This window comes from Mauremys mutica, chromosome 3 (genome assembly GCF_020497125.1).
Source record: "Mauremys mutica isolate MM-2020 ecotype Southern chromosome 3, ASM2049712v1, whole genome shotgun sequence".
In the NCBI taxonomy this organism is placed as follows: Eukaryota; Metazoa; Chordata; order Testudines; family Geoemydidae; genus Mauremys; species Mauremys mutica.
In genome coordinates this window covers 160,987,000-161,012,084 of record NC_059074.1, presented here as the reverse complement: position 1 = coordinate 161,012,084, position 25,085 = coordinate 160,987,000, and the positions used below count along the sequence as shown (strand labels likewise).

At 40.0% G+C, this 25,085-nt stretch overlaps 1 protein-coding gene across 4 annotated transcripts in view; it reads left to right on the top strand.

Moving 5' to 3' along the window:
- MARK1 (microtubule affinity regulating kinase 1) overlaps positions 1-25,085 on the top strand; it is a 102,425-nt gene that overhangs the window by 36,388 nt on the left and 40,952 nt on the right. For all 4 annotated transcript variants that reach the window (XM_045010384.1, XM_045010381.1, XM_045010383.1 and 1 more), the window contains exons 2-6: positions 5,534-5,737; positions 6,419-6,472; positions 21,201-21,249; positions 22,397-22,462; positions 23,676-23,746. In XM_045010384.1, the coding sequence (XP_044866319.1) occupies positions 5,534-5,737; positions 6,419-6,472; positions 21,201-21,249; positions 22,397-22,462; positions 23,676-23,746 (444 nt within the window). The remainder of the gene's footprint in view (positions 1-5,533; positions 5,738-6,418; positions 6,473-21,200; positions 21,250-22,396; positions 22,463-23,675; positions 23,747-25,085) is intronic.

Genomic DNA, 25,085 nt, shown 5'->3' with positions numbered 1-25,085 from the left:
TCCATTCTATGAATGTCTGTCAGGCCATAGCTTTCTATCCGAAAAGGATGAAACCCTTCCGGAATTCTCTGAGACTTAGTTTTTATTGGTGAACAGAGGAAAAGGGAATCAAGCAGGCTCCTCACAGACTTTCTGAATGGATTTCAGGTTGCATTATACTTCGCTGTGAGATCTTGGAGACTCTTTCACTTCAAAGTATGAGGCCCCACTTGACCAGAGCCCAGCCTGACTCAATGGCTTCTTTTCAGGGTATTCCACCTCCTGGAGTTCTGTAGAGTGGTAACATTGGGGCTCTATGCATATCTTTACTAGGCATTTCACCCTGGTTCAAGCTTCTTTAGCAGAAGCATCCATTGGCACAGCGATCCTACAGTTGGTGGTGCAGCTTGATTCACTGCACCCTCTTCCTCAATGAATACTGATTAGGACTACAGTGGAAATATACATAGGGACCATCACTCGAAAAAGAAAGAAAGGTTACTTAGTAATTGGAGTTCTTTTGAGATATGCAGTCCGTATATGTATTTCACTACCTGCTTCAGATCCTTTCCTAAGGTGATTTGCAGTAGAGAACGAACTGCAGAGGTGGTCAAGCTGCGCTTCCACTTATGCCCTTGGTTGAGTGCATGAGGAGGCACAGGGAGCAGTCATGGACCAACAGACATGGATAGTAAAAAATTTCCAGTTCCGGGCACATGGTGGAATGCGCATAGGGCCCACACGTCTCAAAGAACTCCGGTTACTGTAATGCAAGTAACCTTTCTATCTGCCCTTAAAAGTTAACCTTAATTCGTTTGAAAAACGCAGTACATTCTTCTTATGTGGCATCTCTATTACTGGAGGTTTGCAACTGTGGTAGTCCATTTTGTACAATCCCCTGCTAATCACTTTGTGAATAAACAATCCTTCTGATCGACCCAAGGTATGGTATGGTATGGTATCCAAGAGATCCTTTTTCTGCTTCTTGTTCTTCTGCCATCAGCTTTCCTTTCTAGTGCCTGTAATGTGCATTGCCTGCTGAATCCCTTAATGAGCTTTGCATATCAAATCTTTCTTTTCATAAGATCTGACTAGCATTAATGTTAATACAGTGCCTATCTTCAAATCATTAGGAATATTGCATAGTAGCATTCTCTTTGGATGTCTTTAGTATTTGTGTATGACATTGTGTACACTTTTTAAAAAGTAAGGAAATTCCCAGAAACAAATCAACATTAAAATACAGTAAAGATTGGGAGTGTATATATCAGTAACATTAAAGGTTAAAAAACAGTCGAGGCTGTTGCAATTAGCTCCAAACAAGCATTATAAACCCAGGAAACTTGAGTTAAAGTTACACTTCAAAAGAAATCCAAACCGGTAAGAAATGCAAATAAGGCTCCTGACAACCTTAACTCTGCCCCATAGTGATGCTTTGGCAGGGGTGCAGGGAAGAGAATCACGTGGTTTCTAAAAATCAACAAATTATGCTGTTAAACTGCTGGAAGGTTTTGAAATGTCCTCAGAAAGTAACTTCTTGCCCCCCCCCTTTTTCTTTCCTTCCTGGTTGGTTGACAAAGCTTTTAGAATTTAGAGCTTGCAAATGTATTTAGTGCCCCTGAAATGGCACTTTTTAATTATCACAACTAGTTGATGTACAATGAACCATAAATAACAAGCACAGAGACAACAAACTCCTGCAGAATGCCAAATTCAGAGTTAGATGCAGTAATTCCAAGTAATGCATATGCAATGCTTACACTGTCTAAGCGTTTACTTGGATCTAATTTGACTGATTTAACTTTTTAGACATATCTTGATTTTCTTCTTATCTGCACATTGTTTAATACTGTTTGTTTAGAGGAGGTTGGTGAACACTTCAGGTTTCTTGTTCAAACTTTGCCGCAAAGTCTCCAACAAAGGAAAGCAAAAGAGAGAATGAAACAGCTGTAATCCGGGAAGGTAGTCTGATTTATTTAAATATGGAAACCCTAATAACCAGATTAAACAACAACAACCCAAAAAACCAACCAACCAAACAAAAAAAAAACCCCAAAACCAAACACTATCTGTCTTTCATACCTTGAAAGTTCCTAGAATCACCCTTATTGAGTGATGTGTTGTCTGTTTTAGACTGTGGTCCTACATCATTTGTATGATGCTGATGTAAGATTAGTAACTGTTTTTTCCCTGCAAAATCTGGATGAAATGACATGTCTCATGAAGAAATCTCCACTCTGCGTATTGTCTGTTCATCTACTACTCCAGCAGGTGTCTTTAAATCCCTACTCAAGGTGCACTTATCCCATTATGCCTATGGAAATTAACTCATAATGTCTAGTTGGATGCCACTCGTATTTCTGACAGCTGTTTATACATTACAGCTATAACAAACTTTGATCTGACACTGTCTAGTTGTAGATGGTAAATGTAGAATGTAACCATACATTCAAATCACTGCTCTCCCTTTCTCCCCCAGTCTGTTTATACATGCATCTTGTCTTGAGTTAGTAAGAGATGATTCCAGCCAAGAAAAGTAAAAAATTTGCTTGTACAGCATCTAGCACTTGGGTACAACTGTAATATAATAAGGAAAAATCTTATAATCCTCTTTCTGCAGCCTTTTTGTGATGTGTGCAAAATTTTTACTTAGGCTCTTACTTAACACAGGGACTTAGACTGTGATCAAATCACAGATTGAGTTTCTTAAAAGTCCCTCGTTGTAAGGCATCTTTTCCGTAATTTAAATGATTTTTGTAGGTCTTTTTTTAGTCAGTTCAGATTTTTCAAAGTCCATTTTAAAGTGTGGAGAGCAGAACTGGACACAGGTTTCCACTAGTAGTCTCACTAATGCAGTATACAGAGGTAATACCAACTCCCTACTTTCACTTAATGCTCCCTTGTTCAGACTTGTCATCTCTGGGATTAACAGCAACTCTGCCCCCTCTGTTATCCTCCCCAAGAGCGCCCATTTAGGTCTGAGGCCTCCAGCTGGCACCTCTCTAAGGGCTTGTCTTCACTACCCAGGAGATAGATGCTGGTGCAATCCATGCAGCAGGTGTCGATTTAGCAGGTCTAGTGATGACCTGCTAAATAGACAGCAGAGCAGTCTCCGGTCAACTCCAGTACTAGGGTGACCAGATGTCCTGATTTTATAGGGACTGTCCTGATTTGGGGGTCTTTTTCTTATATAGGCTCCTATTACCCCCCACTCCCATCCCAATTTTTCACAGTTGCTGTCTGTTCACACTATCCAGTACTCCAGGCAAGTTGACTGGAGAACATCTCCCATTGACGCAGCGCAGTGAAAACACTGGGGTAAGTCAACCTAAGCTATGCAGTGTAACTTAGGTCGACTTAGAGCTTGTCTTCACTACCAGGGTAGGGGCAGAGACCCACATCCCTCTCCCTCCACACTGATGGATGTAGTCTTGGAGTCTCCCTTCAGTACTTTTTGACTCTCACAGCAGGTCTGACCTTAGTCCTGCATCTGCGGCTTGTGCTCTCTCGAAGGACAATTGACACTGTTTACTGGTGATCAGCCAGCTTTCACAAAACATAGTACATGTTGAGGACAAAATGGTTACAGAGAAAACATAATAAAACAGTTTGCATGCCGGTTATACTTACCAAGTGTCACCCATCTTCCATATGGAGATCCTGGCAGTTTCCAGTCCTTCAGATCCTTCCAGCAGGGTTTTGCCCTTTTGGTTACAATTTCATGTCCGTTTTTGGATCACAATGCAGAATCTGCATCTGTTTACATTGATTCTTTATAAAAGCCCTTTCTTTGTCCATTGGGCATCTTGACCCTAGTTGAAATCATTATATGCAATTCTGCCAAGGAGGTGGTACTTCTCTGCAGTTGTTTACCATTCCCACTGATTTGGGCTCAGGAGGGAGCTTGGTAATCCTCCCCCATACAGCTAGAATACAATCCCTAGCTCACAAATGTAAACATATAACATTTACAGATGCACAAGTTGATGAATAAGCCTATGGACCATATTGTCTTGTGCATCTCAGTGTAGCTGTCATTTTAAGTTTCCATGCTTCCAAGGTCTCACATCTGTCCCACATGCATCCAAGGATCTTATTGTCCCTGTTAATCACCTATCACAGTGGGAACTTGTTTCAGTTGGTTATCAACCAGGACCTGTAGGTCCTCTTCAGTCTCTGCTGTACAGAATACAGGCCCACATTCTGGGCTAAACTTACTACCTGGGCAGAGACTATAGAAATAATGTAATGGTGTTCCTTACCTTGAACACTGCATTCAGCTTTGTCCTCATCTTAAATTTACAAATGTAAATTTGGATACTCTTGAAGGAAGCAGGTGCTTCCCTACAATGTGAAGATAATGACTAAAGGCAGAACTCTGCCTTCCAGTACATATGTACAGCTGCCATTGATGTTGGACAATTTGGGTGTGGGCGGAGGTGGGAAGAGTTTAACAATAACTGGTTTGGAAGGAAAAAGTAAAATGATACAAGTACTATGCATTTTATATACCTCTATGTAAAATACCAGTTGAGTGCTTGCTAACACTCTGGCTTATAACACAAAAAGGGAATACAAGGGATATTTTCAAGCTGGGACCTCCTCAGCCCAGATGTAATTTGTACAGATATAAACGCTTGCATGTTTGTTTGTTTTTGTGTGTTTTTTTGGGGGAGGGGACAGTTTGTAGCGCTTTGAGGCGGGAGGAAGTGATGTTTTATATACATGTGATGTCGTATGTGCAACACCAGGAAGCAGAGGTAGTCATTTGAAGGCTGAGATATGGAGACACTGTAGGATCACGCTACTGACTTTCACAGTAGAACTGTGATACTGTTACTGGTGGTCAGCACAGCCTTTTTATTTCTTTGTTTTGGTGACTTATTAGCAATGGACTTGATAGATGTGGGAATATTTTTAAATAGAAAACAGTCCATTTTATTAAAACTAGGGTGCTAATAACTTCAGAATTTTTTTTCTAGAGGAAGTGTGGAAGTAAAAGTTATGAAAGTAAAAGTATTCTTTGGAGCAAAGTTGGCTTTTAAGATTTATATTCTCCATCTCAAGCACAGTTTTACTGGAAACATTTTCAGACAAATGATAAATCCATTTTTCTTGCAATTTGCAAAAATATACTTTTTATTCATAACTTCCAGGAAAATAAGGGTGATTATTTAAAGATGAAAGTACTTTTATATTTTTTTAAGGGCTCAAAGATGCTTACATCAAGATTTGATAATTAACAAATATACAGTATCTCACAATTTGTTCTGTTTTAATAGTACACTTTCATATTTGAAGAAAAAAACGTGTATGCTTTAATTGTTTTTGAGTCTAAATATCGCTCTTGCTTACATTTAGAAGCAGCTCTAGTGTGCCTCTGAATTTCTTTCTTGATGTATAAATCAAACTTCACCTAGTGGCAACAAATCTGCTTAAGCTACAGTTGAAAGTTATTGATCAAATTTTTTAAAAATTGGGGACTCAGATTTTTACTCTTAAAGTATTTTGTTACTGTTTAAAACCTGTGTGGTTTTGTTTTGTTTCCTTATAGCATACCTCTGTGGATGGATACGCTGAACCACATGTCCAACCCACCAAATCGAGTAGCAGACAAAACATCCCCCGATGTAGAAACTCAATTACATCTACAAATGAAGAACACCCTCACATTGGAAATTATCGCTTACTAAAAACAATAGGAAAAGGAAATTTTGCCAAAGTGAAGCTAGCAAGACATGTTCTTACTGGAAGAGAAGTATGCTTTTTTGAGTATGGCTAATGAAGTATTTTGTATCGCCTTCATGTGTAGTCTTCTAATAAATGTTCCTAACATTGTTTCCAACTGCATCCTTGATTATTGAGACTTGTTTAATATTGCAATATATAATGCAATGAAAATAGAACCAGTTGCAGTATGTGTGAAGATAGAATTTTCATTTTTGTACTGAAAATTCTTTTCTGAAAACTTTCTTTTTTGGAGAGGCTGTATAGTTTTTTAAGTCAGAGGTTAGGTTGCCTATTTATGTATTTATTTATTTATGTGTTCCTTTCAGGAAAAAATATTTTCTTTCTGTCCTTTTCTCTTCCCCCCCCCGCCCCGGAAAAAAATTCAGGCACCTCCAAAAGAAAATTAAAATATCTTGTTGGGATCTCATCTGTGTTTCTATGCAATGTTACATTTTCCACAGTGCTGGCAGGAGTGTAAAGCAGCTGACTATGCTACTGAAGCTGCAATGGAAAGTGATAAAGGACAGTTGGATTCTTATTAAGAAATTCTGCTAGATGGAGTGGAAGATAGATTGGCAAATGTGCCCATTGTACGCACACTTTTATAGCTATGTTTATGCACATTAGATATGCAATGTGTTTAGCTACTAACATGCACATTTTTTGTCAGAGCTTTTCACAAGTTTAGTAATACCTGTTTTTCCGCTAGGTTGCTGTGAAAATAATAGATAAAACCCAGCTAAATCCTACCAGTCTACAAAAGGTAAGAGTTTAACCTTTGTAATTTTGTAAACAATTGAACTGTGCTGCCAAGGAAAGTAAAGATGATTTTTTTGACCCCTTTATATAAAAAATCAGACATCTTTGGTTGTGCTGACTATTGCGTGTATGCTGCTGAGGCATAAAGTGGTGTCCTGCTATAGGCCATCCGTATTGTTGTGATAACTGTATTGGCTCATGAGGGGCCAACTCAGAGCTTCTGGTTTTCAGTGAACAGTTGATTGATTGATTTTAAGTATGTGCATGACAGATCATTTGTCCTAAATTTTGACCGTTTTCCAGTGTTTCTTTAAGGTTTAAAAGCAGCAAAAAGTCCTTATAGACTAACAGATGTATTGGAGCATGAGCTTTGCTGCTTTTACAGATCCAGACTAACACGGCTACCCCTCTGATACTTGAAGGTTTAAGTTCACTCAAATATGGAAAATCCATACAAAAGCCCTCTATCCTTCCTAATTAAGTTCCATAGTAGATTGGAATAGCCATATGGGGAGTTTCTATACCCCACAAAGGTAATCTTCATGCTAATGCCACTTAGGCTAGCTAAGAAGAGACCATTTGGGATGTGCCTCACTGCCTGTTGCTGGGTTGAATTCACCTCTCTCATCCTTGTTCAGTTCCTCATAGAAAGCTTGGTTATTTAGCCTTTGTGTTGGGATGGATGAATTTAGTGTGAAGAGGAGATTAAAAAATGAGTAGAAAGCAAGAGATGCACTCTGAAAACACTTCTGCTGATTAGCTAGTGTTTTGTAAAAATGCCAGCCTACTCAAAATCTTTTCTAGTTGTCTTCTCTTCCTGTCATTTTAAATAGAATTTGTGGCTGAGGCATGTGAAAATTTGCCCAATAGCTTGTTTGTTGTTACATTCTGAAATGACAGCATTTGCACAGGGTTTTAACAAAAAAAAAAAATTAAGTACCCTTTTTGATTAAAACAATTGTTTAACAATCATTTTGGAGGAAATATTTGTGTTCCTCACTTTAGTTCTACTTTTCAAGACTGTACTTTCTATTTGTATGGCCAAAAAATTTTGGAAAAAAGGGGGATGGCACCTGAACTTGAAGCAATGAATTAAGACATTTAGTTCCCTCAAGATCAGGGTGGTAATCCTTGCCTTCGTAATTCCATAGTCAGACTCACAGGGCTGCTTTGCGGCTCTTGACCTGTAAGATACTTGGTGAACAAATATTTTATCTAACGCTACAGCCGAAAAACTCCAGGAACTGCTATTTGGTTTCTAGAGGTAGTGATGAGCTGTAAATAATCTGTCTAATGTTAATATTAACATAGATGAGACATACACCCAAATAATGAAAATATATGCAGTTTATCTATGTGAGGTTGACCTCTAACTGGTTTGAGAGAGATGGTGATGTTTTAATTTGAAACTGTGGATCATTGCCACAATTGTTTTTGTCCTGCATAATTGTTGTTGCCACAATTGTTTTTCCATTATGCTAGTGCCTAGAGGCTAGGGCCCTATTTTGCTAGTCACAGTAAAACCATATAACAGATAGATTGTGATCTCTTCAGGGCATGTACTAAGTGTAAGACTGCACACAGCAGGTAGATAAAATAGACCAGAGAAGCACAAGGAAACAATGAAATTATATTGGTCAGAATGAAACAGTGGTCTCAGCAAACCAGCCACCTATACATTTTTTAGATTTTTTTTTTCTTTTAAGTCATGACATCAAGAAGAGTTTAAAGGAAGGATTTGAAGGAGAACAGTGAGGTGGCTACATGGATATTCATTGGGGCAGCATCAGAGAATATGCAAAGGTGCTTGCTGAAAAATGATGGTTAGACTATTGTAGCTTGTGGATTTTAGCTGTGTGAACAGAGAAAACACTTGGTCTTCAAGATATTATGCAGGACAAAGTGATATGATTTATACAGTACCTGAATGTGAAGAGGCTGAGTTGAGGGAAACCTAGGTTATAGGTCTGAGTTCAGGGAAGTTGGTGATGTCCACAGTGATTGAGAAAGGAAGGATGGGGAAGGGCTTATGCAGAAAAGATTAAGAATTTAATAACTCTATTTTAGTCATGATTACTTTAAACTGACAGCAGGACATCCATGAGGAGGTGTCAGAAAGGCTGAGATTTTTTAGTTGGGACAGGCAGAGACAGGTCTGGAGTGGAGAGTTAGATTTACCAGTCAGTATAGACATGAAAGCTGAATTTGTGTTTGTGGATTAGATTGTCCAGAGATAATGTGTAGAGGAAGAAGAAGAGACCAGGGATGGAGTCCTGTGAGATCCCCACAAAGTTGGAGGGGGTAGTGAGCAGGACCCGCTCCGAATGACACACTGAAGTTTTAAGTGATGTATGCTGGCAGGAGAGGACTGTAACTAAAGCAGAGGGATGACAAGTTGTTAAAAAGAACAGTATAGTAGTTGACATCAGATGCAGCCAATAGGTCAAGAAAGATGCAAATAGAGTACTTGTTCTGGGTTTTGGCTGGGAAGAAATTGTTAAATACTTTGATAGCTAGAGCACAAGGGGTGGAAGATGGTTTGGAGAGAGTCTAGGATGGAATTGTCTTGGAGAAACTTCAAATGGCAGTTTTAGGCAGCACATTCAATGAAATTCAAGATGATCCCACATGGACCACCCCACTTCCTGTTTCAAGAGTGAGATTTTTTAGGACCCAGACACCCAACTCCCAATGGGATCCAAACTCCAAATAAATCTGTTTATATTAAACTCATAAATTGTCCACTCTCTATAACACTGATAGAGATGCACAGCTGTTTGCTCCCCCAGGCATTACTTACTTACTCTGGGTCAATTAATAAGCAAAAGTGATTTTATTAAATATAAAAAGTAGGATTTAAGTGGTTCCAAGTAATAACAGACAGAACAAAGTAAGTTACCAAGCAAAATAAAGCAAAATGCGCAAGTCTAAGCCTAATACATTAAGAAACTGAATACTGGTAAATCTCACCCTCAGAGATGTTCCAATAAGCTTCTTTTGCAGACTAGACTCCTTTCTAGTCTAGGCCCAATCCTTTCCCCTGGTACAGCCCTTGTTCCAGCTCAGGTGGTAGCTAGAGGATTTCTCATGACTGCAGCCTTTGTTCTGTTCCACCCCCTTACATAGCTTTGGCACACAGCAGGAATCTTTTGTCTCTCTGGGTCCCCACCCCTCCTTCTAAATGGAAAAGCACCAGGTTTAAGATGGATTCTAGTACCAGGTGACAATGTCACATGTCCTGGGAGAACCCCAAGCCTTCATTCTTCTTGGTCTGACTTACAGGAAGGCTTGCAAGTAAACAGAGCCATTTACAACCAATTGTCTTAGTTTATCGGAGCTATCAAGATTCTAAACCACCATTAATGGCCCCCACTTTGCATAATTACAATAGGCCCTCAGAGTTATATTTAATATTTCTAGTTTCAAATACAAAAATGATACATTTATACAAATGGGATGACCACACTTAGTAGATTATAAGCTTTGTAATGATATTTTACAAGGGACCTTTTGCATGAAGCATATTCCACTTACATTATATTCACACTCATTAGCATATTTTCATAGAAATCATATGGAGTGCAACGTCACACCTAGGGTCTCCGCCGCCCACACTGCCCCTCTTAAGGGGGGCACTCCTGGTGAGGACACACCACAAACAGAAGGAGGGTAGTGTAGATGTCTATTTATGTTTCTAGTGTAGACATGCCCCAAATCATCCTTGAATTGTCATGGGAAGAAACCTGAGGAGAGGGAGAGGTTAAGTCTAAGGGAGAGATGAGTGTAGAGTAAGAAATTAGGAGACAAGTTGGAATGGGGTCAGTGGGATAGGTGGAGGAGTTAGAGGAAGAGTGGATATGAGGGTCTTCTGCATCAGTGATGTGGGGAGGAGGAGAAAGTGCTAGGAGGGAAAGGGAAGGAGAGTGGGAAGATCACACCAATCTTGTCATTTTTCTCTTTGAAAAAGTCAGCAAAATTTTCTACAGAAAGAAGTAGGGAGAGGATTTGAGCAAGGGGTCACACAGCAAATAGGTGGCTGGAATTGTGAGAGCCAGTCAGGGTGGAAAAGAAGCAGACTTGTTTGGCTGGGTAAATGGCGGAATTGAGGAAGAGAAGAATTTATAGTGGAGGAAGTCAGCATTGTCATGAGACTTCTGTCAAAAGAAATTACACAGTTTCACATTGATTTATTTTGGTTTCTGGAATGTGTTTAGCATAGCATTCCAAGAAATCTCTTGGTTTTTTTGGAGTTCAATCCTGAGAGGTCCTGAATACCCTTGATTCCCATTTAAATCTGTGGGAGTTGAGGGTGCTCAGCACTTTGCAGAATCAAGCCCTTAGAAGGTTTCACTTCTGTTGCTTTTTCGCATAGTAAGGCCAACTGGTACAGTAAGACCTGATGAAGTTAAAAGAAGGTGAAAAGGTCAAACTTCAGATATTTACCAATGCCTGTTTCCCAATAAAACTTTTACTATGTCCTGAGGAAGATTAGGAAAGCTGTTTGATTAATAAAAAATATTCTGAAATTCAGATTTGGTATTGGGGGATTCTGGATTTATGATAGTGTTGCAAAATGGCTTGCTTAAGATTGCATGTAATACACATTAATTATGTATTAACATACAGTAGGTGTACAAAGGAAATCCTGGTACAAAAATTAGGATGTCTGAGAGAATTTGTATTTTTTTTTTTATTCTTAATTCTTGTGCTTCAAATGTGAGACCTTTGAGTCTGACTTGTTTGCAGATGACTAACAAACTTGATTATTTTGCTTGGGGAAAATCATGTCTCTCCCAGAAGTGTACTAGCAGTGACCTACTTGAATGCAATTACTCTTTAAAAGCCTGTTTGACCAGTCATACTCAGTATCTAGGTGTCAGCACTGGAAGCTAATAAACTTCCTGTGGCTCAGATCTTAGTTCATTGGTGGCTTTTATCCTCCCTGGTTTTTTTTTTGTTTTGTTTTTTTTTTAAATCCACTCTTTTTTGGGGATGGGGAGGAAGAAACTTCAATTTTCATAAAATGAAACCTAAAATATATACTGAGAGATTAACTTCACCAGCATATTTATTCTTCAGACATAGACATGTTGCCCAAAATGAAAAACTTGTTGTCCTATAGGGAAAACACACTAACACAACACTAGTCTCTCCAGTCTAGATAAACTTGACTAACTGAGGGTATGTCTACACTGCAATAAGACACCCGTAGCTGGCCCATGCTAGATGACTCGCAGACTAAGGGACCGCTTAATTGTGGTGCTATCTGGAGCTCCGGCTCTAGGACCCTCCTACCTTGAAGGGACCCAGCGCCTGGGCTCCAACTCGAGCCCAAATGTCTATGCCCAATTAAACGGCTCTTTAGCAGAGCCCCATGAGCCCAAGTCAGCTGGCCCAGGCAAGCCGCAGGTTTTTAATTGCAGTGTAGCCATACCCTGAGTTAGCATATGTGTCTGCCCTGAGAGATCAATACAGGTTTGGCAGCTTATTTGTTTGTTCAGCACTTGCACTATTTCAGAGCTTTGGACATACCCAATCTGAATGTGGCGGAACTATGGCTTGATGAGAACTGAGCTGGCTGGACAGGAGTGCATGTTTTTAAAAAATTGACAGATTTCTGAATTCAGTTGTCCTATTTTCTGTAATTTTTTTATCCACACGTTTTCAGCATTTTGATGTAAAAAAATTTGTGTTAGAAATTTGAATTGTCAGTATTAATTGTGGGAAGGAAAAACTCAGTGTCATATTATTTAGCTAAGTAATGGAAAGGTTCCATAACATCTCCAAATCACTTTTCAGGTTTTTTTTTTCTTGTGTGCTTCCAGCTCTTTGTTAATTAGATGAAGGAAGATTTCAACTGAGAATCCAACAGTAGTAACGTATAATATCTCAAGAACTTCCAAAACTACTTACAGTTTCTTTTGTAAGCTCCCTGTAGAGTCCTGTGTAGTAAAATGTGTACTATATTTTAATCAGTCATCCTTGTGCTCAATGCAAGTTTCAAGAAGTTGGAAATATGGACATAATATTCCTGAATTGCAATGACTTTTTCTGTTAAGCAGCCATGAAGCTGCTGGTGTTTGTGGAAGAGTGCTTGACTTTTTGTGATGTGCTTTAGGATTGTATTTACTACTTTCTGAACATCAGAAGTTTACGATGATTACACCTGAGAGAGTCTCATTTTTCAATCTGCTTTCTGTTTTTGGAGTGAATGGTGAAAAGTCCTAATTGAAGGCTATATATTTTAAACTGATATGCAAATTAGGACCCCATATATTTTGTGCTTTTTTAAAAATAATTTGGACTAACCTACGTATTTCACTCTTTCATACTGGCATACTTTATATATTTCTGTGTGTGTGTTTCCTGTTAGATGGTCTGACAATTGATAGAATGTTTTCTCTAGAACTTTTCAAACCTATTCATAACGTAAGAAACTTTCAACAGGCCGAACATGATGATGATGATGATGATGTTGCTGTTGTTCCTGTTTTAGGTAATGCTTACAGTGTATTATGTGCTTTCCAAAACTCAAAAAAATTAACAGTCCTTATCACAAAAGCCTTACCTGCACTAGGGAAATTTACGCAAAAATTCAAGCTGCTTTTAAAACCAGTTGGAGCCTGAGCAAAAAACAGATTCTAGCAGCTGAAGCTGTCTTTATAACCAGTGTAGTTAAGGCCTCTGAAGATAGGGGGAGTGAAGGCTTCTGACAATAAGCATAGCTAGACAGGATATACAAATGGTTCTGGCTACTTGAGGTTTGTCCACATTGTGGCTTCCAACTGGTTTTAAAACTGATTTTGAATTGTAGGGAACATTTTCTCCAGTGTGGACAGAGCAAAAATGCTTAAAAGCTGTTGGAGAAACAGACAAATGGGAAATGATAAAGGTGGTTAAGTTTGTAATTGTTCATTGCAATGTTTTACCTTAAGTAAGTGGCGGTCCATTTTTTATTAGCAGCAGCAGCAGCAGTGGAGCTGGTCGTGAAGCCTATAGTTGGACTGCCAAATGCTATCCATTATAAGATTCTATTATCGGATGCTTGTAACTTTGCCAGACTGTTTAGATGGAAATTTTCCATGCCATGTATCTGCCTCAGGCTGTGTGGTGTTTTTACAAAATAATAATAATAATTTTTGGCTAAATCAGTGCCAGTGTTTCCAAGAACAAAGGGGAAAGGCACTGTTTTGCTTAAATACACCTCTACCCTGATATAACGCGACCCAATATAACAGAAATTCAGATATAATGCGGTAAAGCAGCACTCCGGGAGGGCGGGACCGCTCACTGTGGCGGATCAAAGCAAATTCGATATAACGCGGTTTCACCTATAACGCGGTAGGATTTTTTTTTTGGCTCCCAAGGACAGCGTTATATCGAGGTAGAGGTGTATATATTTTAATATAATCTCTCTCATTCTTAAAAACAGCTAACCAGGGCTTTTTATTGGGAAGTGTCTTGGCCAACCTTAAGGATACTGGCACTACCAGCTCGGCCTAAAATATCTCCAAGTATCTAGCTCCTCCTTAGTGTAATCTGCTAGCTTCTTAGTGGAGTCACAACACAAGTGAGAATTCCACAGGGAATTTAAATTTGGAGGGAGCAGTGGCCTACCAAATAAGCTAAGAATGGCATACTACACATTAGGGTTGGTATGGAAGATGTTTATGTGAGAATCGGATAAACAAGCAGGCAATAATGGCCTGATTTTTGGAGTAGAAGTGATGGGAGAAGGGGCAGTGTAAAAACGGTTAAGGGCAGATAAGTAAGGGCGGTCTATGTTTTATGCAGGGCCTTGAACAAATGACAAGAAGCTTGAATTTGGTGTGGTAGAGGTGGGGGTTCCAACATAGGATTTAAGGATGAATGATACTGTCATACTGATGTTTGAGACGGATGACCTTGGAGCACTTTTTTTTTGGGTAGATTGGCGAGGGCAATGTGGAAGGCAGAGAGACTGTTGTTTAAATAATTATTTTGTTTGTTAGCTCAGATAGTTTTGAATTAGGTCATCAAAAGTGACTACTCATAGTTAAATGTAAGTGAATGCTCTTCATCTTTAAGAAGACATTAACCTATTTTGTTTTTATGCCAAAAGAGAAGAGAGAAATACACCATTTGTTTTGGTTATGACAACCTGTAGTTTAAATCAGTTTTCCTAAATAAAATTTATGAATTAGGTTATAGTAATGTTAATACTTTAAAGTATTTTTCTCTTAGGTTTAAATCGTATTGGCTTGGGAACTTTGTTAGAAACTCACCAAAGTGTCTCAGTAGTTTTACCTTTACAGGAACTCTTGGCCAGAACTACTTGGTGTGATATGATCTGAACTCTTGAAATCATGAGGCTTAGAGACCTGATTTTTTGGGTAGCTGATCACATTCTTTCCCCACTTCCTATGCACTTTTAAGAACACTGTGGAATAGTCCCATAATTAGAGAACCTTTTTTCTGCTGTAAATGCCATTACTAATATTCATGTAACTAGTATCGAATAACATTTGCTTTAATTACTGGTTTTGTATAACTTTTAATGTATCAGTGTTCTCAATGTGCCACCAGTAGCTTGCAAACATACTACCTTGTGATCTCATCAGGTCTCACAAGCTACAGTAAGCAATGTTGAGCACTGCAGGAAGTGGTGTTGGGGATTCAGTAGGGAGTTCTTTTCCCTTTGGGTCAGTTGTGAACCAAATGTCTGAGAACAATATGGTAATACTGTGATGCTGAAGGTGCTATTGTGGGTGGAAGGGAAGGGAGGACAAAATTTAAAACTCAGATTCTGAGCCAGTGATTCTTAGAGATTTTATAGCCTTTCTTACAAGAAAAGGGGTATTAACCCCAATATTCTGGCCAAATTTCAACTTGGTTAATTTGCTTTTTGAAAAAAACTAAATATGATCTGTTGATTAAATATGCCTCTTAAAAATGTACATATGGTAGTGTGCCCAAGAGTTACATGATAGACTCGAGTGATTGTAGCTTACATATACCTTTTTGATATTGATACCTGTGGCATAAATTATACAGGACTGAGCAGATGTCTTGGCCATTAACACTACGTATGTTCTCCCTCTCTCTCTCTCAGGCTGTGTCTACAGTGTGAATGAGGGATGTGATTCCCCTGCTTGTGGACACACGTTCATGCTACCTCTCACTGAGCTCGGGTGAGTGTAAGTAGCAGTGTCGCTGCAGTAGCACAGCTAACGGCAGTGGAGGCAGGACTGAGCCGTGCAGAGTACAAACCTGCCTGAAACTGGTGGGCATGTACCCAACACAGCTCAGCAGTGCCTCTGCTGCTGCTACTGTGGCTGTACTGCTATTTATATTCCCATGTGTATGTGCACACAAGCATGGGAATCGCACCCTTAGCTTGTAGTGTAGACATAGTCTCTCTCTGGCATTGTCTGTATTATTGAATTGTTCTACAGGATAAAACATGCACCTTGCATTCCTTCTTTTAACTTGTTCACAATGCCTTAATATTGTTAGCCAATATTCGGGGTCATATGGATTGCTTCTGATGGGGAGAGAAGTTAATGATGAAATAATGATCAAATTATTTGATGCAAGCCTGTTTATTTACAAAGAATGTACATAGTGTTTCCCTGAACACAGTAGAACCAAACAGCAGGAGATAGCTTGTTTGCTCACAGTTCCAAGCCTCTTTCCAGCCAGAGTGCTACTCAAAAGCTCTCTTAGCTTTTTCTCAGGGTCAACAAGTGTTTCTGTGGCTGTCTGCTGGTCTTCCTAGCTGCCTTTCTTGTGTGCTCCTTTGGCCTTTCTGTTTTTTCTTCATCTTCTCGTGCAATCAGATCAACCCCCTGACAACCTCCTAGGACCACATGGCCCAGCCATGCCCCATTTTTGCATGCTGTCTATTCCTTGGGCAGTGACTTTCCATTGTTTCAGCTACCATTAAACAAAAGGGGCTTTAATTGTTCCCTTATTTAGCCAGAATGGAAGGCAAATGGTCAAGCCCAGTAGCGGCAATGAGGTGGTGTGATTGCCCAGTCCCCATCATAACAAAAATTTTAGTACATATGCCTGGTGTGTCTGTATAACTTAACTGTTGTGAGTTAGGTTTGAAACTGAATTTCCATAGTAAGAGAAAACATACTAGGAATGCCTACAGGCTGGGACGGGGCAAGGTACCAGCTAAAAGGCCACTTGAAATGTGGCAGAGACAAGCAGCTGCAGGCTTACAAGCTATCAGAAAAGTATGCCTAGGAAGGTTTCTATAACAGGTTGGTCCTATACCGGGTAGTTTCAGTAATGACCAGGCAGTTGTAAGGAGAGAAGTTTTTTAGGGAAGAGATTGAATAACCATGTTGCTGAGGCCAAGACATCTACTTAGTGTGTAGCTCCAGATTTTAGAGTTTGGAACTTGGTGTTTGAAAAGTTTCTGTAATAAAAAAATGGTATGCAGCTTCAGCTGTTTGCTGTATGCAGTGTACTGCCCCATCGCACTTGATCATCACTGGGGTATAGCAGAGTCTAAGCCTGTTTTCTGTTCCCTTCTCCAAATCAGGCAGAGCAGGGGATTTGAACCCAGGTATCCTATATCCCAGGTGAGTCCCCTAATCACTGGGTTCTAGGATATTGTGGAGTGGATCTCTCAATCGTTTCTGTTAAAGCTGTTCCACTTTGTATAAAATATTTAATCAGTGGGTCAGAGAGAGTGAAAATGACTATAGTTCTCTGGTGAGGGCACGCACTCAGAAGACCCAGGTTCCAGTCCCTGCTCCAATGACTGAGTATTTCATAGGAAGTGGAACAGCTTCAGCAGGAGAGATTGAGAGAGACCCACCCTAGAATACCTTATAGCCCAGTGGATAAGGAACTCACCTGGGATCTGGGAGACATGGCTTCAAATCCCTGCCCCACATTTGGGTTCAAATCCCTGTTCTGCCTAGTTTCCCACATTCTGGGTGAGTGCCCTGACCACTGGGCTATAGGGTTAAAAGGGGAAGTATCACTATCACCTGCTGCTGCTGTGTACTCATCATAACAGGCCCACCAGCTCAAGCTCACAGGTGAGAGAGGCAGAAGAATGCATAGTTGGAGGATCCTGCTGGTGCTTAGGTATGAACTAAGTGTCAGGCATCAGGATTGATGCAGTTTTGTGCATCTCCTCTGGTTCAAATTCAGACATCTAGGGAATACAAGTGCCTGCAGGGTTTTTGAGGATTTCAGTTTTGGATTTATGTTTCTAAAGCAGCAGTTAGGTGCCTAAATCCCTTTATGGCTCTAGTCCAGTCTAGTGGGCAAACTACAGCCCGCAGGCCACATCCAGCCCACGGGACCCTCCTGCCCGGCCCCTGAGCTCCTGGCCCAGGAGGCTAGCCCTCAGCCCCTCCCCGGTGTTGCCCCATCCCCCGCAGCCTCAGCTCACTGCACCGCCGGCGCAATGCTCTGGGTGGTGGGGCTGCGAGCTCTTGCTGGGCGGCGTGACCCGGTGCTCTGTGCTGCGCGGTGGCGTGGCTGGCTCCAGCTGGGCGGCGTGGCTGGCTCCAGCTGGGCGGCAGGGCTGCCTGTCCTGGCGCTCTGGGAGGCGTGGCTGTAGCGCCGCCAGCCACTGGTGCTCCAGGCAGCACAGTAAGGGGACAGAGAGCAGGGGGGTTGGCTAGAGGACAGGGGAGTTTGGGGTGGTGGTCAGGGGGCCGGGGGTGTGGATAGTGGTCAAGGCAGTCAGAGGGCGGGGAACAGGGGGTTGAATGGGGGCAGTCAGGAAGGAGGGGGGTGGATGGGGTGGCGGGAGCAGGGGTTCTGGGGGTGGTTGGATGGGGCAGGGGTCCCGGGGGGGCAGTCAAGAATGAGAGGAGGGGTTGAATGGGGTGTGGGGGGAGAGTCAGGGGCGGGAGATTCGGGGGCCATCAGGGGACAGGGAGGGGTGGATGTGGCAGGGGTCCCAGGGGGTGCCGTCAGGGAACAGGGGGTGTTGGATGGGGCAGGAGTCCCAGGGGGGCCATCAGGGGGTGAGAAGCAGGGGGGCTCGGATAGGGGGCAGGGCCGGGCCACGGCTGGCTGTTTAGGGAGGCACAGCCTCCCCAAACCAGCCCTCCATACAATTTCAGAAACCCGATGTGGACCTTATGCCAAAAAGTTTGCTCGCCCCTGCTTTAGTCCCTCATGACCTGGCTTTAGGAAAGCAGATTTTTTTGGTCTGCTTTTCAATTTGCCTTTTTCTTGTTATATATTTGCATAGGATGTAAATTGTCAGTCACTGTGAAATCCATTTGAGTCTTAAACTAATTAGTAAACTTTTAATCCCTTTGGAATCTTTGAACAGAATAATAATATTGGCAATTACTACATGCTTCAGATTAAATGTAAAATTGTATTTCTTTAGGATTTTCCTTCCAGATTCTAAATCCTTTTATTTATGGAAGTGTAGTGTTTTAATCCTGCTTTGGCAGACATGAGTTCATTAAAAGTAACTTATATTTAGACACTAATACTATTATGTTGTGCAGCCTGTCTTTGTTGTCTTCCTGTCAATATTGCAGTTTTTCAGATGTCTGCCTAGAAGTTCTTCAGAAATTTTCATGCTCTACAGGTTGCTGCTTTAGATTTGTTATCTTGCGTCCGGTCATTTCAGACAAATTTGTTTAATTGGATTGCTTTTCATAATTGTGAGCAATTCAGATGTAATGTACAAAATCAAAATACCAAAACACAAAACAGAGTCTACCTGACAAATTTGTATTGGAATAATTGAGTTCATGGAAAAGCAAAAACACTTTGTAACACAAATACTAGCACAATATTATTATTTACCAGACAGCCGTATTTTTAGATCCAGATTAACTAATGTAAACTGTACGATGTTGCCTTTCATTTGGTTCTTCTCCCCGCTCCCCAGACAGTCTCACATATATTCTTTTTTTCTCCTTTGAAGGCAGTTGTTGAACATTTATATAAGGAGAAAGGATGGCGTCCTGCTAGAAACATTTAACCAGTGAAAATATCTACTCGTGAGACTTTTGCTTGATCAAAAGCTTAATTTTCAAAATCATATTAAATGTAGTTAAGAAGAGGGGAACAAGGATGTGCACTAAGTAGAAAATGTTCAATCTAGTCTAAGGAAAATAATTGTGATTGTTTCTATTTTTAGTTTGTGCTAGTTGCAGAATACAAAAAGGGCAGTTAATCTTTTTGGGAGGATTAGCAGTATTCCTCTCTATCAGCAGTGCCCTTTCTTTTGGAAATTTCCCTCAGTCCCAAGTCCCCAGAGGTGTCCAGGGGTTACTGCTGTCTTTGCTCTTGAACCTCACTTGTGGATTTAGTCAGCTTTTCTCAAAGAAGGGACATGATATAGCATTCATAGTCGCTGAGATAGTCGGACAGTTTGCCAAAGCTGTGTGAGGCTTTCTTGTATCTCAGCACAGGACTTCTGCAACACGTCCATCCTAAGCATAAGGCTGGAGAGCGTCAAGCACAGCAAATACCTTTGACAACAGAAGTATGTTCGTTGTTCAGTGAAGGAAAGCTCAGGTGTTATCAGTATTGCCAAACCCCAAACATTCAAAAATTGTGACTGTAAAAAAATAAATCTGGAGTTCCTTTAATTTACCTTCTGGTTTTTGAGCCTTTAGGGTATGCTTACTTCACTTTTTCAAGCTTTTCTCTGCAACCATGAGTGCTAGAATTTTTGTTAAAGAAGAGCTGAGATTTTCACGACATCTCTCAATTTCAGTAAAGGGGGGGAGAGGGGAGAATCATCAGAGTTGTTACTGCTGTTGCACGCCTGCCACACTTTTTATATATTCTTAAAACTAAAAAATTGTGTAGCCCTTATGGATGTGTACCCTTTCAGATGTGATGTGATGTAGGCATTGTTCAGCTGTGTATGTGTGAATTGATTCCATTCATATTCATGTTGTGTTACCCCTGACAGGGCCGGCTTTAGGCCGATTCGCCCGATTCCCCGGAATTGGGCCCCGCCCCTTAGGCACCTTTTTAATTTTATTTTTTATTCACTCGGCAGAGGTCCGCTCCGGGGGTCTTCTGCGGCATTTCGGCGGCAGGGAGTCCACTCTGGGGGGTCTTCGGCAGCATTTCGGCAGTGGGGGGTCCTTTGGTGCCACGGAAGACCCGGAGTGGACCCCCCGCCGCCAAAATGTCGCCGAAGCCCTGGACCGCCATCGGGTATTCAAATCGGGCCCCACAGTTAATAAAGCCGGCCCTGACCCCTGAAGCCTAATTATACTTCACAGTCCAGTTTTTTTCTCCAACACCAGAAACACGAAGTTGTGCACACACACCGAGTTATGTACACAGACCGGGTAATTAATTGCATATGCAAATTGCCAAATAAACAAAAGGGCAGAAATAGCAATAGGTCCTGCAATGCCCTTTGTTGTTTCAAGCCAATGGAAACTCTAGAAGCTGTTACTATACAAGAGTCTACATATCTTTTTGCATACCTTGTTTTGAAACAAATGCAGTTTTGTTGCGCATTGAAGGTAGTAAATGACCTTAGGTTTTTAGACCCAGCCAAACGTTATAATAAAAATGTAATACAGTGCTGTCCACAAAATGAGTTTGATATCTATCTAATACAGTGAATAATGTAATTGTCTAGTATTGGATTATAACATAAAAGGCTGTGTTAATATCATCTTAAATTGCCGTTCACCTTCCATTCCCTGTATAAAGCAGCATGTCTGAAGTAGCTCTTCCCTAGTAAGCACAGTTTGAATAAAGCTATTTTGTTTTCTTAACAGTTGTTTCGAGAAGTACGAATAATGAAGATATTGAATCATCCCAGTATAGGTAGGAGTTGGATTTGTTTTTCTGGTGACTTTATTATTATACTCTTATCTATTTTGTTTGAATATGTTTTAGATATTTGTTTTTATTTACCCATTAAATCTTTAAGATAGATGAACACTCAGAGCCAAATCCTGCTCTTGTCCTGTTTACTTCAGTGGGATACATGCATGAGTAAGGCAAGCAGAAATTTGGCTCGTAGAGGATAACTTGTTCAATCAGAGGAAATGCTAACGCTCAGCAAGGAGGTGGTGTCTGATGGCCAATAGGGGATCTGACTTGTACTCTTACTGTTGCTCAAATGGGTTAAGAAGCCTTAGAGCTAATGAGTTCTGCCACTCTCACTAAGAAACTAGGACCTAGGACCGAGAAACCTGCAAAGTGCTATCTTCAGAGAAACAAAGTTACAAAGTATGTAATTTTCCCTTTCTGCTTTAGTTCCCCCCACCTTCAGAGCCCTACTTTGTGATGACAATTCTTCTGGCTGAGGAGGGCTGGACAGTCTTGTTCCAGAGACAGTTAATGTTCCTGAATCGGCCAGAGGGCTTGTTGCATACAAGGTATGGACAAGGTATACAAGTTATTACATACTAGGTACTCCCTCATCTCCACTCTTAGAGCTGAGTGTGCTGCATTTCCAGCATTCTAAGCTCCTACTGGTCCCCCTCCGTCCCACCTGTGACAGTGGTAGTTTTATTAGTGTTATATTCTGATTGGGAAAGCCTTTCAGATTGTGACAGTTAGAATATCTCTCACTTTGGCACCTAAACTTTGGGTCTTTTTAAGTTGATCAAAACTCCACAGTTTCTCTAACCTGGAGCGTTTGTAATAGAGAAGTAATTTGCTTGGGATTTTTGTATGTTTTTTGGTAAGAATTCCTGTGTGGAACTAAACACTAATTTCAGCATGGATTTCATTTTTGTATAGTGTTTGTGAGATACTCCGGAGAAAGTTGTAGAACATTTTATATAGCCATGATGTTCTTACAACTTAATTCTCCTTTTTTTCAAAACTGTTTAAATCTTCTGGCTTGGTGGTATCACTGGTTAATAAATTGTATTAATTTAAAGAATAAGTGTTTGGGCTGTGTTTTTAAAATTTTGATGAATTTTTGCTGCTTGATGCAATCTTTCATTCCTTTTTCTTTCAGTAAAATTATTTGAAGTTATTGAAACAGAAAAAACACTGTATTTGGTAATGGAATATGCCAGTGGGGGTAAGTAGTTGTTGAACTCCAGTTTTGTAGGTAAACTGAAAAGTGGAAAGTAAATCTTCATGCAGAGATGCACAACGGAAACCAATTTTGACATCTGGGGTTGTGTTATGTCTTGTGTATTGCATGTTGGCTATCTGCCTCATGGAGTCCCCAATCAGAACTTCAAGGTACAGTTCTGCTGTCAATTAACAGTGTTATGCACAGTAGATTACTTTAATTTACAAATGTTTGTGTAGTTGTTTTTGATGATATACCAGGAGATAATCTGACTTTCATTCTAGCAGAGGCTCAGGCCTTGTGTCTCCCATCCTTATACTTACATCAGCAATAGAGAGAGCACCTGCCTCTCATCTTGACTTTGTGTCAGAGCAGTGCAACAGAGGCAAGAAGGTCTGGGAGTTGGGGATAAGAACATGGGACAGCTGGCCAGGCAGATTGAAAAGAAAGCCAGGTGAATTGTGGGAACACAATTGGTACCCATTGAAATGGCTGTTTGGAAGGGAGTGGAGCTTCCACCAACTGGAGATGGCTGTTTGTCATATACCATGGGAGAGAGAGACCACTAGCAATGAGAATCTGAGAGCCATTTGGTGAAGAGCTTTTTGGCCTTAAACTTCTCACAAAATAAAACTGATGTGAAGACATGCAGTGCAAATCTGGTGTCTAAGAAGGTGCCACCCCTTACACCTAGAACCTTATCCCTTTTACATAGTTATTCTTTATTACCCTAACTGCACTTTAAATTGGTCTTTCATTTAATGCCCATTTTAATATAAGAATTTAAAAAACTGAAGTCTTACTAGAAAGGAATCTGTTCTTGTAGGTCTGCAATAACTCTGTTGTCTGAACAGTGAACACAAATACAAGCAGTAAAAAGAAATCTTTCCTGACTGCTTCCCCCTCAAGACTGTGGGCATATTTGAAATGGTTTTAATAAACAGACTAGTCAGTTTTCTGAAACCTGCAGACAGTGTTTTTCCTTGATAAGCCCAGTCAGTAACTTGCGTGGGTGGATTTTTACACATATATACGTTGAGGTTTTTTGTACATAGAGGATCAGATCCTCTATTGAAGTTGATGGAGCTACAACTGTTAACACTAGCTGAGCATCTGGCCCAAATTCATGGTATATGGGTGTTTTTCTTCTTGATAATCTGGTATAAATAATAAAACCTGAGCAAGATAACTTATGCTTCATCTTTTTCTGGTTCAGGAGAGGTGTTTGACTACTTAGTTGCACATGGAAGAATGAAAGAAAAGGAGGCACGTGCAAAATTTAGGCAGGTATGAAATTTGTTTCTGTTTACAATATCTTTAATGAACTTGAACTAAAAAATATTTGACGTTTTAAAAAAAAAAAAAAAGGTAAAAGTTCATACTTGTAGTGATATATATTAAAGCTAGAATGGAAAAATCCCTCAAGAGGAAAATACCTAGATCCTGAGCATAATTTAAAAATAGAAACAGACTGTTTAAGCTCTTGTTAATAGATATTCTTGAGAAACCAAATTTCTTTCACTATGACTCACTTCAGATTTTATTAACTCATTGAGTCTCCTGAAATAAACAGATGTTCTTCAGTGAGGTTGTTATATGGTTATATAAACATTTAGTTTACTCATTTATAATATGTATTTTATTAGGGGTACACTTTTTAAAATAATCTAACATCCTCACTTCTTTCCCGAGTACTAATCTTCTCTGTCAAGAGGATTAGGGGAAGGTTTTACTTGTGCACATTTGTTTGTTTAGATATAATAAGCTATTTATATAACTTGGTGTTTGATTTTTTCAAAATTAAGATGCAAAATAACCATATAAAGAAACTAACTTAATACCAAATTAACTGACTTGTTGAAGTCTCCTCATGCTAATCTCTTCATTTCATTATAGTTTCTGTAATAGAAAAAATTAAACTTAGTTATGTTTTAGCCTTATTTTTTGTCACATGTTCACAACTTCCTCTAAAATTCTCCATTTGGGCTGAAAATATATGCTTTCTCTCTTCCTAGAAGTAATATTTTTGGGAAACTGAGCAAAGTCCATTCAGTCATTTGAGTAACAGGAGAGCATATGAGGAGAGAGTCTGAAAGGGGGAAGTCTATATTTATTAAAATTTTAAAAAATCTTCATTACATCCGTCTGTGATATACAATCATTCAAACAGCATTTGCTAGTACTGTATTGAATAAAGTAATTCGACTAGAATGGGCTAAATTAATTTAAAGTGATTCCCTTCATATGTTGATAATTTTCTGTTACTTTGAGGACTGTGTTCTGTAATGAAATATTTTGCCCTGAAGTTTTGGATGCTTAACCCTAGAAGGATAAATAACATAAAAATACCTTTTACCATTTATGGAGTGTGTCCTCTGGGTTAAAAGATTAATATCAACAAATTAGTAATTTATAATGTGGTAGCTGAATAACCTAGGATATAAAAGTTATGGCATATCGTTCACTAAAATAAGAACATAGTGGAAAAGTTTTTAAATGGATATTTCTTCTTTGAGTGATTGTCTTTAAATATTCCATTTTAAGGTGTTTGTGCGCCCCCAACACAGGAGATTTGGACCTTTTTGGACTAGCAGAACTTGTTGGCTTGTGCTTACAGCTCAGAGCA